This window comes from Taudactylus pleione, unplaced genomic scaffold (genome assembly GCF_031769625.1).
Source record: "Taudactylus pleione unplaced genomic scaffold, aTauple2 ptg000026l, whole genome shotgun sequence".
Taxonomy (NCBI): domain Eukaryota; kingdom Metazoa; phylum Chordata; class Amphibia; order Anura; family Myobatrachidae; genus Taudactylus; species Taudactylus pleione.
Window position 1 is genome coordinate 12217682 of NW_028284428.1, and position 14919 is coordinate 12232600.

Genomic DNA, 14919 nt, shown 5'->3' on the forward strand with positions numbered 1-14919 from the left:
TAGAAGAATATAACAGAAGATTAAGGGCTTGTACCCACTGGCAATTTGTTAGTGTTTTAGAGATCACTGTAGTCTTCCTGACGGTTTTAAATGCAGTAACCAAAAAATAATAGCACAAGTAGCGTTTTGCAAAACAAGTAAACTGCTTATGGGTATGTTTTATGTTCAAGCGAACCAATCATAGATAAATAGGTTATGAATGCAGAAATTAAAACCACTATATTTTTGTCACCATAAACAAAGAGGTCCTACTGTATAAATAATTAGGTGCTCCTTTGTGGGGATAACTAAGCTTATATCAGCAATAAAATTAATTCCATATTGCAGCAATGTATTAAAATAATGGGCTGCACAATTACCAACATAAAACGGGAGCAGTGTAAAAATAGTTTTCATTTATTTTAAAAGTGCAGATTTTCTTAAAAGTATTATTGCATTTTAAAAAGTGCTCTATTATAAGAATAAAGCATCTGCTAATGATTTTGCTGTGTTATTGCCATCCTGATATGTTACTTGTACTGCTGCAATGCCTGATAAATAGGCTGAACGAGTCAATCACTGCACAGTGTATGGCGGCAACCGAGCACCAGTTATCGGTCAGCCAGGCATGAAACATTTTCCAGCATACCCAACAGAGGTGATAATGTGTTCTTGGATATACTCACCAGTGTATAGCAATGTCAATGATGGTGACATTTATCTGACAGTGTATGGTCATCTTTACATACATTTACATATGCCATCAATTAATCCCCCAGTAATTTTTATAAGGATTTGCCCTTGTTTATATTCACATATTTTATTATATATTAATTGATTAGAACTTACCTTCACCTACAACTCCAAGGACCTCAAATTTATTCATCACATTACCAAGATTAGGAATCTTCATGAAGACAAACACAGCTTCTGATGATAGCCACGAACATGGCAGAATGTATAGAGGGAGGCTAATCTTCACTGGTTACTTGTCTACATCTAGTCTCATGCCATTTAATCTGCAGGGTAGGAAAAAAGTTACCATTAATGAAAGCTGCAATAAAGAGAGGTTATAAACAGACGTATAATCAAACAGTCCAATTATTTAATAGTGATTGGATCGGCATCAAGTGGCTCTATAGTGATTGTTCAATGAAAACTACATTAGTAAGTATGCCCACTTGTCAGTCAATAATAGCTTGGAGCTGTAGTTTGTCCTCGAATGCAATACAGCTACAGATGCATTACAGTATAGAGACACACAAACAAAATATTTCCAGTAAAATAAGTAATGCAGCAAATAAAACAGGTTGCAATTGTTATATCTTTTCAGTACAGTATGTCACAAACATGTCTTCATATCTTTTTGATCCAAAATAATTAAAGATTAGGACATTTTTTTTCTTTTTACAAGTGTTTTGTATAATTGTATTTTCATCTGTTTAGACTTGATATTAGTGTCCGTGATCACAGTATGCGATCATACAGCCCAGATGTATTAAAGAGCACCCACAGGGTCAGTGGCTCCGAAAGGAGTCCATCCCTGCAATATGCTGGAAGTGAAGCGACCACGTCAGACCACGCATGCGCAGTGGCCATTGCCGGGGAGGCCTCCTCCAGAAACCTCTCCCAGCTAGTTCTGCGATGTGTAGCAAATAGGTTACAGTGGCACAGTGCCATCTTTCCGGAGCTTGGCAACTCTGACAGCGTCGCATCCCCCATAGAAACCCATGAGGGTTGCGGCTGCTGTCGGAAATGGATAATACATCTGGGGGACCTATTTATTATGAAGGCTGAAAAGAAAGATCTTCTATTTCTGTTTTTGGGACACCCTAGCAATGGCTACCGCCGACAATGGCCAGTGATGACCATGACTAGCTGTGGGGCTTGATAAATGGTGAGAAATGTTTTGTCTGGTAAGAATAGTAGCTATTGATAAAAAAAAGGGCCCAAGTGTTATATTTTTTAGAATTTTGTCATTCTGAAGTTTAGGCTGATCCCAGGTAGCCCTGAATCTGTAAGATCGCTGGATTCCTGAGAATTCTATTGTAATGTACAGATGTGTCCTTTCTTAATGTTGCTTCAGTCGTGCCAAATAACCAAATGGAGACATGTAATTTTCTCAGTGCAAATGAGACACCTATGCCGGTTTCTAAACCTTTTTACAAAAAATAAATCCTATCCCCAATGTACAGTAGGTGTTTAAAAACAGATTGAAACAGAATGAAAAAAAAATTATTCAGCACTCACTGAGAGAGCTAAAATTTTGCTTGGGGAGTTCAATTTAAAAACTAACGCTAACTATCATTAGGAAAGTTACAGTAACATTATGAACAGTAAGAGCATGATACCATATTTAAAAAAGGTAAATCACTACTTGGGAGCAATATGTAATAACGCGGTTAGGAGCTATCGAATAGCATGAAACACTGGAACTTTTTTGAGCACTAGATGCAATGAGTCATTACATAAATCATTGTCTAGGTCATCATTTCCTAATATTGTGCTTGTGGCACCCAATAACAAATGAGAAATAAAAACTGACTAGTAATTATTGAAATGAGCTCAAGCACGTGTAAAACAAATTAAAAAACTTTATGAATTTAGAGTTAATGCTGTTTAAATCACTCAATTACGTAGTGAGAAAAACATTTACACTTGATTTTCCAACAGATGGTCATGACAAAACAGAATTTCTGCAGTCGGATTGAAAATGATTACTTCACAAATTATTAGTGAAGCGTCCGCTCATAAAGAAATTCACGTTCCTATTTAGATGAGTCAGCGATGGTGCTGGTTTTCTGCCAAATACAAAATTGTGTCATATTTCTTTTGGGGGTATATGGTGAAGTACCGCCACCAGATGAAAATAACATTATTAAAGCAGAATACAAATAGGTGTAGTGGTTGACCCTGTTTATTAAAAGTGGAACTGTATAAAGTCACTTCTTCAAGTGGGCGAAATAAACTCAGCAGCCGATGCAACCTGGCAAGTATTTCTGACATCTTCTAATGAAGTTCCTCACGCTGGTACACAAATTACTTTATAACCTTTCCTGAGAAACACAAAGCCACTGTGTCTTTCTGTAGGCAGAGGTTGGTCGCTACAACTGGCAAACACTCAGCCACAGCACTTCCATAATGAGTTTGTGAAATCAGACATGAGAGATGTGAATCCAATCAGCTGCCAACTATCACTGAACTAACAGGATGTTCAGAAGTTCAATTAGAAAATTTGTAACAGTAATGTGCCTGAGGCAGAGCTGCATGTGTCAAAGATACGTGCGGGAGATGGGGGCAGTGTTTACCCGTTTCTGGGCCTCTCGGTTGGGCCTGGGCCAGTTGTTGAAGGGGAAAAATGCCGCTTCCCAGCACCGGGCATAGTATTTCTTTTTTTTTCCCGGAGGGGGGATAGACCTGTCGGGCAGATTTGGTCACGCCTCCTACAGTACCTGTGCCCCGTGGCTGCTTTAATGGCGCTCAATGTGTGTACAGGAAAAATGTGTATATATTGGTCTATATGCAGAATTGTATGCAGAATTGAATGCATTCAACCGCCCCTAAATGTACACATGGTTTGCTAATATTCAATCATTAGTACATACTTGCACCTACCCTATACTAGGGGCAAATGATATGCCTGAAAAACTCATGAGAACACAGAAACAATCAAAATGTGTATGATTCTGCATCGCCCGTATTTTGCATGCGCTCAAAAGATGCAATATATAGTCCGTAAACAGGCGTACGTTAAACTCAGTATAATCCTCCATCAAAATTACCACAAAATCACATTTTTTTTTTTTTTTTTTAAATACTAATTCTAATTTGTTTTGAATATTTATCAATAATTTCTACAAATTTTAACTACAATATGTTGCTAGGTGGAAGCAACACATGCATTGCCCTGAGGTAACCCAGGTTATTAAACATTTTTATTTACAGTGGCTTAAAATCTAGCAAATTCACAGAACAAACTCTTATTAAACCCCTAAACACCACTTACAGTATAAAAGTGACACACAGTGGCATAACAAACTTACAAAGAGTACTAAAGACAAAGGTCTCAGACTCACATACAGTACATGTTTCAGGACTCATCTGATTATTCCTCTGTGGAGGGAAATTACCTCTCATGGAAAGCTGTACAATCAGTTAGGAGGTGGTAAGGTTCCAGCTGTGAATACCTAACTGGTTTATGGTTCTGATGATTTGTATTATGCTTGTCTTAGAAGATGGAAAGAGGCTTTACAAAGCGAAACTAGCGAAAAGGACATATTTTTTGGGGGAAATCAGTCTGTACCCCATAAAAAGCTTCAGGGATTCGGGGAATCAATATAGAGTAGTAGTAGCCTTAATAAAAGTATTTAGTGAACTTATTTTGTTGCAAAGGGCTGTTATATGCATATGTGTGGAAAAATGAAAGAAAGCAATGTTCTTTGGGGAAAAATAAGAACCAGAGTTAAATTTGGGGTACATGTAAATCGTACTAGTATATTTTGGTGGCTCTAAAAAAACACCTGTCTTAACCTTAAAGCCCACCAGAGTACCTGGCCCCCTACTTTTTTCCCATTTTCCAACACTTTTTATTATTTTTGCACTACAAATAACATCTTTTTTGGGGTGAATTAAGATAATTTTTTTTTTTGGCTAATTAGTCATTAGGGGGGTATCCAAAAGGGTTCTGAACCAAGTCCCCACATTTGTACCCCAAAATATGGATTTTGCACTTCTTTTCTCCTACCTTTTGCTGGAGAAATTTTTTCGCCTGTTTTTGCCTATGGAGTTTTCGACGATCACTGCTTTTCGCCTCTAATTGAATTCGGCCCTAAATGTGAAACTATGTAACTAATTTGTGAGATCTCAGAATACAGCTGTACCAATAAGGTGATAAATGTGAACTATTATATCTACTTTAGAGAATTCAACAAAATAACAAATAACTGGACTTATCTGGTACAATAAAGCCATAGACAAAGCATACAAGAACTATAAATAGAACAAAATGAAAATGAAGGTGGGCAACTGTGCACAAGGGGCTGCAAAGGAGGGAAATGTCAGTAGAGGGATCACCAACCCCCAAATCAAATTCAATATACGCAAAAATAGACAAACCCAACCCTCTGCGCACTCCAATAAATACCAAACTAGGAATGGAAGTCTTTAGTGGAGATGAAATGTAATATCGATAGATGTTACACACATGCTTTATGACACTCTGTCTGGGACTTGTTGTTATATATGCATTTATATGTGATTTGAAGGATGTCATTTATATGTATTCCCCTGCCCCCCTAAGGAGGAGGGTTCAATGGGGGTATAAATACCTGCTCTTTTGCCCTGCTATACACACCTTGACAAACGCTGATCATCGAAACACGTTGGTGGCAGCAGGGCATAGAGGTATCTTTGATCTTGGACTTCAGTGGCTTGCGGTGGACTAGACCGGACCTATCATCCACCCCAGGTTATTGCTATTATTCCATCTTTACTCCTTGCTCATTGATTACTCAGTACCTGTATGTTTTGTATGCAAAATAAATTTGTTGGATTATTTGTGACGGAGAGTTTTCATCACACTTTATGTTACCCACCGATATGTAAGGAGGAAACATTTGGGTTTACATTAAGGAACGGGAATGCTACATCCAAAATAAACCTTTATGTACATATGTACCTACTCTGCTATGTGAGTTGGGGTATGCCCACTTCTTTACGTTCCATCTTTTTACACTGCATGATGGTGAAATCTACTATAGGATAATACACTCACTGGTGACAAGATTCCCCTGTTAAAGATACCTTGATAGGAGGTTACCGTAGCACTTTAACGTGAGTACGGTACAAATACCTTTTATATCTACTTGGATTTAAGGGGAAGAAGTCATTTGTCATTTATATATAAGAAGGACTTGTTTTTGATGTACTACACCATCCTGTTTTTTTTCTCCTTTTTTTATTGTTGACAAGTATCCACGTAAGAAGAACTCTGACTACATTCATCCCACTGGACACATTTCATCTCCACTAAGGACTTCCATTCCTAGTTTGGTATTTATTGGAGTGCACAGAGAGTTGGGTTTGTCTATTTTTGCGTATATTATACAAGAACTATAAGCCTAAAGATACAGGGCTTGCCTGGTTAACCAGGGCAAATATCAAAATTCTACACAAAATAAATATATTAGGCTAGTCTGTTTAGCCAGGAAGAATAAACAAATTCCATGACATAATATTTCCATCAGAAGAGGTATATTTACAAACAATTTATATGAGGTTTAATGATTTAATCACATAAACAGAACAATGAGCTGAAAGACTTTATAAACTTTGTTATTGATGGTAAACAGAACAAAAACTTAGGGCCTGATTCAGACCCACTCGCAAGCGGCTGTCCGCTCGCAAGTGGGTCGATGTTGTGAACTGCGCATGCGCACGACGGCGGGAGCTCCATCGTGCGCATGCGCCAGACGCGACGAGCGAAGGACTTTCCTTCGCTCGTTGTGTCTGATCAAAGGGGGCGTGCTGTCGATGTTGATTGACAGCACGCCCCCTTTGGTGGGCGTTCCGGGGGCGTGCCTCCCTGATGGGGGTGTTCCCAAGGGAACGCCTACCGTCAGAAGCCGGCCCACTGACATCACTAGTGATGTCAGTGGGAGTGATTTTGGCTCTGATAGAGCCAAAATCACTCCAGGCCTTGCGGTTGAAAAACTCAACCGCAGGCTCCGGCTCGTAGTGGCGATGGTCGCGATGGTCAAGACCATCGCGGCCATCAAACTGCACGCTCGTATAGGCTGTGGGTGGTGACCCACAGCTATACGAGCGTCCAGGAGGACGCTCCATAATTATGGTGGGCGGCCCTCATTCAGAGCGTGCGCTCTGCTCAGAGCGTACGGCTCTGAATGAGGGCCTTAATCTCATATACTAAGCAAAAGTAAACTCAATGTTGGAAAGATGAACTCAAATTATGTGGAACAGCTGTATCATCCCAGTAAACACTACATCAAAACTGTTTCTCGTTGCTTTGTGATGTTATGCGGCTAGTTTTCCACATTATGTTTGTTTTATGTATATGTTTCTCCATTGACAGGTAAGATGACATTGACTGAGGGACAATTTTTCCTCCTTGTGATGATAGAAGCTAGTTGGTTATGGTGGGATGCAGGCTTTCCATGGAGAATTTGTGATAGGCACACCAATGTATCTCAGTCAACGGATGCAAAAATTAGATTTTTTTCTGCAAGAAGATAATCTAACAGAGTTTAGAGAGTATGCTCCTATGACTCTCATATTTGTAAATTTCAGTTATGTGAATTGAATGTATCCATTCATGCTATCAATGCTCTGAAAAAGTGTTAAGATGAAACGCATCAGCTGCATTACTGGGAGTGAGGTGTTTCTTTTTTCTACAAGTCAGTTTATTAATAAGGTGAAAGTATAACTGCTTAAAGAACTGACTGTATTAAGATTGATATCTCCGCAATTCTAGTCGCAAGTTGGATGAGTACACGGAGTGTTCTGAAAATCAAGGTACACGGGGGCGTGGCCAGGACGAGCTAGGAGAAGTAGGCTGAACCCTCTGACTGGACTCTCACTTTGGCACATTGTTGATAGCTTACCTCTCCACACTCCTGAAGTCCCTCTGCCTGCCTATTCCATCTGGTTGCTGTGTTGAGTGCAGTTACTTTCCCCCTGCAGCGTCTCTTCATCGTGGACGCAATCTTGGATTCAGGTGCGGCAGCTGCTGCAGCTCCTGGCTCGGGCGCTGATTCCATTACACTCCTGAACGATGTCCTGGGCGGGCGGGTAGTAGGAGGACTCTGCTCCTGTCATTCCACGGCCTTTTGTGGGGTTCTGTGAACCCGCGACTTTCGTGCCCGGCCGCCATCTTGTAATCAGCCTGAGTAACTGCTGCTGCTCCTGCTTCCTTTACTGGAAGTGTATTTATGCTGGTCAGTGCCCTGTGCAATTAGAGAGGTGGATAAGCATCTCCTTGCTGTTGTAGATTGTTGGTGACCTTTGTGATCCCGCAGTTTCTAAACCCAGCCACCATTTTGAAGTGCTACTCTGCATCTGCAAAGGCTTGTAGGCTGAAGGTGGATCCTCTGTTGGTTATCCTGAGTATCCTTGATTGCAGTGCCTGCTGTTTCTGACCATGTCCAGTGAAGTATTGTATTATACTATTTATATAGTTATATTTATATTATTATTATTATCAAATTGTTACTGGCTGACCAAAAGTAGGTGCACAGAATGTTCCCCTCCCTGAGTGGGCTACTCACTGAATGCTATAGTGTGTAAACATTTACAAATACTTTTATTTGACTTGTCTGATACAAAGTGAATATATAAACTAGAGATGAGCAGGTTCGGATCTCAGAGATCCGAACCCACCCGAATTTCGGGGATCCGGGGCGATCCGAGCGAATCCTGCCCCGGATCCCTCACCCGAGGCAAAACCTCACAACCCTGCTGTCGGGTCGCAAGGTTTTGTTTTGCGTGGGCTTAATGCTGATTGGCTGAAAGAGCCGTCTGTCACGGTTTTCAGCCAATCAGGGTTAAGCCCATTGAAAATGCAGAGAGAGAAAAAGAAGATGGCGCCCGCCATCCCCTGCCACCTGACACCGCCGGCACCCCCCGCTGTCGACACCCCCACTGGCAGCATCCCTCGCTGCCAACACCACAGCTGCCGACACTCCTGCACTGCTGCCCCACATACTGAGGACACGTTAGTGACCCCCACACTCCCACACTGAGGACACCACCAGCACCCCTGCACTGCCGACACTGTCAGCAAACCTGCACTTAGGACACCGCTGGCACCCCCGCTCTGCCGACACCGCCGGCACCCTGCATGGAGAACACCCCTTCATTGCCGACACAGGCAGCAAACCTGCACTGAGGACACTGCTGGCACCCCCACTCTGCCGACACAGCCAGCAAACCTGCACTAAAGACACCGTTGGCACCCCCGCACTGCCATTCCATGTACTGAGGACACCGCCAGCAACCCCCGCACTGCCGACACAGCCAGCAAACCTGCACTAAAGACACCGCTGGCACCCCCGCACTGCCGACACAGCCAGCACACCTGCACTAAAGACACCGCTGGCACCCCCGCACTGCCGACATCACCAGTACCCTTCACTGAGGACACTGCCAGCACCGCAGCACTGCCATTCCATGTACTGAGGACACCGTCAGCAACCACTCTGCCGACACTGCTGTCACAGTAAGTGCACTATTGGTGTATCCAACCCACACTGTATAACACACTGTATCCGTTTTGGAAATTAGAAGCTGAACTGCCACATGTTAGTGCTGCCCACTGTGTCACTTAGCTTTGTCAGCCAGCTAGCTGGATGCAACTTTTTGGCCTTAACTAGATGAAGCAAATAATATTGTGAGGTGGTAAAAATTGATTGGAAATTACTGGAAATAAATGTTATTGAGGTTAATTATACTGTAGGAACAAAAATAGGCCCATTTTATGTGATTTTAGCAGTTTTTATGGTTTTTTAAGATAAACATCCAGATCCAAAACCAAAACACGAAAACAAAACACGGAGGTGAGGTTTTGGCAAAACCAATCCAGATCCAAAACCAGGGGGGATCCAGACCCAAAACCAAAACATGAGGGTCGGCGCACATCTCTAATATAAACCTTTGCAACACACACAGTAGGTGATGATGCAGAATGACAGCATAAACCTAAACTCAGGAGTGCATGACTTCCCAACTAAGCAATAGCAGAGCATGAGGTTTAAAAAAAAAAGGAATTCCAACTTCTACTAAACTGTACTATTGTACTGGAGAGCAATACAAGCCTGGGCAGCTATTTTAGTTGCAAGCTGATTTAACTATTGGACAGCAGCCAGCACAATATCCCCCATTGCTAAGCCAAAACAACAACGGCACAGCCAATTGAAAAACTTCCCAGGTGTTCCCAGTGAACAGAACAATTCTCTGCGCTTTCTTATACATCTGATATTTAACAATGAAGAAAATAAAAATAAGACTGAACTAAAATGGAAACCCTGGGTCCATGCAGATTTTACAGCTGTTGCTGTTGTATTGATAGAACAATGAGCTGCTCTCTGGAGTAAACATTGGTATTTGTAGCCAGAAGTCTCTACTGGGGTTCAAATATTTGTGGCTTATTTGTAAAAATATGATAATTTTAACCCTTTCATGCTTCAGTTATGATGACCTCCCTCTCATCCTCACTCATACTTGCCAACTCTCCCTCATTGACAGGGAGACTCCCTGAAATAGTAGCAATCTCCCTATCTCCCTGAAGAGTCTAGCAATCTCCCTCATTTCATCCTTACCCCCATTATAAAGCTGTTATATTAAAAAACAGAGATATATACATTCAAATGGGATCATTAGTGTCATTTCCTTGCATTTTTTATTATAAGGCACAATGATCCCTATGAATTTCTGCAAAGTATTAGTGTGTTTTCATCAACAAACAGATCTTACTAACTGCTTTTGGGCTGTTTTACATTTGGATGTAAGTCAGGTTTAGGACACGCCTCTCAGATTTATCAGTACACGCCCATCACATGTAGGACATGCCTCTCAGATTTATCAGTACACGCCCACTGTAACACACACTCATAGGTGCTGCTTTCACAATCTCCCTGAAATGATTTTTTAAAAGTAGGCAAGTATGTCCTCACTTCATTTATGGGAGGTCTGAAACCTTCCCTTCAGGTTGTCACTATAAATGCTATAGTTCTAAACTTCCCTGAGAAGAGATCCCAATTACTTTGATTTCTTTGGGCTGATAATACTGACATAGCTTTTGTACAAGAAACTAATTTTAAATGTGGCAAGTCTCCCTCGCTCAAAAATTCTTATTTACCCCATGTACAGTATATTGTAGTGAAAATTCGTCCGGGAAGCCATTAGGGGTTGCTATATTGTTTGCTCGGAACATACTGTATCTATCATCAATGTTCCTGTACACAGACTTAAAGAGGGTAGAGGCCTATTGATTAGCTGTACAATATTTAATCAACACTTCTCTTTCCTTAATCTCTACGCACCAAATCAAGGGCAACCTAATTTTGTATCCTCCATACTGGATAAGGCAGATGCCTTGATGGAGGGGATTGCAGTGGTGGGTAGTGATTTAAACTTGACCCTCGACCCACAAAGAGATTCCTCCAACAAGCAAAGACCATACAAAGATTATGGAAAGATGAGACGTGCCCTATACGAACATCAGCTGAGACCTGGAGACTTTCACACCCGACAGACTTAGACTACACGTTTTACTCACATCCCTACCAGGTATATTCTATTATCTTTTCCAGAGCCATCGCCACCTTCACCTACTCTCTGACTCCTCTCTATAGTCCCAATTATCTGGTTGGACCATGCTCTTGTCTATCTTACATTATCTCTTCCACAACCCATATTTAGCCTTGGACTTAGCATTTTAACTAACTACTCTTACGTGACGCTTATGGCAATTCTCAGTTAGGGTCTACACCAAACTTTACAATCTATCAGGGTCAACAGTTGGGAGAGATGCTCATACTCACCGGACAGCAGTTGAAGCATACCTTCAGTCCCTCCACTTCCCTACTCTCTCCCCAGATGACACTGACTTTCTTGATCAACCTTTTCAAAAGGAGGAGGTAACTCAAGAGATCTCATCTTCCCCTGCTGACAAAAGTCCGGCCCACGACGGGTTTCCCATAGAATATTATAAAGTGTTCCAGTGTAAGCTTGTCCTATTACTGACCAAAGCCTTCAACTCCATTTCTGATATGACCCATTTTTCTAAGCAATCCTTAGAGGCTCATATCACTGTCCATCCCAAAGAGGGCAAAGACACCACTCTATGTCCCAGTTATAGACCAATTTCCCTTCTCAACAATGATATAAAACTTTTTGCTAAACTTATAGCAAATCGCTTGAAACTACTGTTACCAAAGTTGATCCAAGGAGACCAGGTGGGCTTTGTCCTCGGCCGCGAGGCCAGAGACAACACTGCCAACGTTATCAACCTTGTTCATTATGCTTACCTGTCTTCCTCTCCTTTGATCCTCTTATCCACTGATGCAGAAAAAGGCATTTGACAAAGTCAATTGGGAGTTTAAGACTGGTCTTTTGCGGTATCTCGGACTGGGTTCCGCCAGTCTCCATAGGATTCTGGCTATCTATGAATCTCCACCTGCGAGGATTAGGGTCAATGGGTCATTCTGTGAGGTCTTCGACATGACCAATGGGCACAAGACAGGGCTGCCCATTATATCCTCTTCTGTTTGTGCTTTGTATGAAGGCCTTGGCGAGAGCAATAAGTAAAAACCCTCATATTTCTGGCATCCATTTAGCGGGCCAGGAATACAAATTACCCCTATTTGCAGATGACCTCTTGGCCCTGATCACAGACCCGGTCGTCTCGCTTCCTAACTTATTGGTTGAGTTTAAGAAATTCGGCAAGTTGTCGAATTTTAAAATGAATTACTCAAAATCAGTGGCCTTGAACTTGACGATGTCTGAGCCCATGGTTACAGGCTTAAAGCACGCTTTTCCCTTCACCTGGCAACCCTACCAGTTTAAATATTTAGGAATCCAAATTACCAGAGATCTTTCCCAATTGTTTACGTCTAACTTTACTCCCCTTCTTCAGGCTATTTGTACGGATTATAGTAAATGGCGTCATAAGTCTATCATGGATTGGTAGGATGAACATAGTTAAGATGAACACCCTACCGAAACTCTTATATTTAATGCAAACCCTGCCAATCCATATTCCTCCGTACTGGTTTCATACTATACAGCGACTTGTACGTCTATTCGTCTGGGAACAAACAAAACCTAGATTCAAACATGACATTTTATATCGACGTAAGCACTTAGGGGGACTGCAGATTCCTAACATCACAAGTTATTATCAGTTTATAATGCTGAACCATATCTTAGAAAGGACCCGAGCTAAAGATTCCAAACAATGAGCTCTGATTGAGGAAAGTAGCTTTGATCACCCCAGGGAGATAGCCCCTTGGCTCCTGAAATTTTCCAAGACTTCCCATCCCACTGTTACACCTTACCCTATGCTGTTGGAAGCAGCTGAGATTGCTTCCTCACAGATCGTCCTTAATTTCTCATCTCACAGCTTTCTTATACAATCCCAAATTCACTGCAGTACATGTTCCTTCCTTCAAACTTTGGGCAGAAGCAGATTTATTCCAAATGGGTCAGTTGGTGTGCTTGTCGGGTATGCGTTCATTCACAGACATACAGGCATTATGGCATTTACCACAGTCAGAGTTCTGGAAATACTTACAACTCCGTCATTTCCTTAACTCAACTGTCACCCTCTCCGAACTCTCCCGGACCCTTACCTCCTTTGAATCACTTTGTATCTCCCCTCTGACTCCCTCCCACTCTATTTCCACATTGTATATTGTATATCCACATTGTATATTTCCACTCATCGAAACCTCTATCACACTCCCTTTTCCGTAATTTTTGCTCGGGAAAGAGACCTTCAAGGAGTTATTCATGAATTCCATTGGGATAAATCCCTTCAAAACACTCACGCTAGTTCACTAAGTGTTGCTACCTTAGAAACTTTATATAAAGTAATATGCCGATGGTACAGGCATCCTACTTTGATAAGTGTTGGAGATGTTTGACTGACACAGGCTTTATGCATGTTTGGTGGGATTGCACAGTCCTCTCCAACTATTGCAGTCTTTAGATGCTTGGAGGTGATTTTAGGAGGGACAGTTCCAAGAGACTCATGTTCTGGCTCTTAAATATCTCCTCAGCTATGACTGGCACTTATAAGAAGTATCTTCTTAGACATCTCAACAACGCGGCAAAGGCTGTGATACCAGTTTTCTGGAGATCTATCACCCCACCTACTATTAGAGACTGGTTTAAAAAGATCGACTATTATATGGATATGGATGACATTATTATATTTGCCTTGAGGAACCATTCTGACTTTTCCGCCACTTGGCTTCCCTGGTTGGAGTTTAAGGAGACGGCTTTGTATTCCTTTTATCTTTGAAGTGATATGGTCCCTTTCATCCGCTACTCCCTCTTGTAGCTGCTAATTGTATTTTATTTTGCGACTGGTTCTGATACACCTTCTTTGTTAATATGTGTGCTACACCCACCAATCCTAGCCTTATCCCCCTTCTCCTTGTCTTTCCTTCCCCCCTCACTCTCCTTCCAATTTCTTATTAAGGTCTTATTGTTTGTATCATTTTGTTTTCGTTAGTTTATATCGTTATTCTGTTGCAATTTACATGGTATATTTAGACATAATATTCCGATTTATCTTCCTCTTCTTTTGGTACTTGGCTGATATCATTCTTTGCATGTGACATGTTTTGTAATTTGTCCACTTATGTACACAAAAGTTGTTGTATTTAGTATGTCTTGTATGCCTTTTATTGCCAATACAGACAGTTTAAAAAAAAAAAAAAAAAGAATTATGATAACATAATACACGGTTTCTAAAAAATGTGTTTATAAATGTGTCAATAGTCTTCAGGGCTTGTAAAAACACAAACAAACCATAAAACTAAAGAAGTTATTATAGTGTTTACTTAGGTGGACAGCATCCATCCGCAATATAAAAAAAATACCCTATTATCATGGACCAGTATTTCAACCATGAAAGGGAATATATATATATATATATATACATACATACATATATATATATATATATATATATATATATATATATATAGAGAGAGAGAGAGAGAGAGAGAGAGAGAGAGAGAGAGAGAGAGAGAGAGAGAGAGAGAGATACACAGTACTGTTTTAGGAAGGTGTGGAAATAATTCTGCAAAGTAAAAATGCTTTAAAAACTGGAAGTGTTATTAGTTTATTTTTAACAAAATGCAAAGTGAATGAACAGAAGAGAAATCTAAATCAAATCAATATTTGGTGTGACCACCC

At 41.0% G+C, this 14919-nt stretch overlaps 1 protein-coding gene across 5 annotated transcripts in view; it reads right to left on the reverse strand.

Moving 5' to 3' along the window:
• The window catches only part of CDKL5 (cyclin dependent kinase like 5), a 423438-nt gene that overhangs the window by 264906 nt on the left and 143613 nt on the right, over window positions 1–14919 (reverse strand). For all 5 annotated transcript variants that reach the window (XM_088451639.1, XM_088451641.1, XM_088451640.1 and 2 more), the window contains one exon: window positions 829–998. In XM_088451639.1, coding sequence (XP_088307765.1) covers window positions 829–892 — 64 coding nt within the window. In that variant the 5' untranslated portion in view covers window positions 893–998. The remainder of the gene's footprint in view (window positions 1–828; window positions 999–14919) is intronic.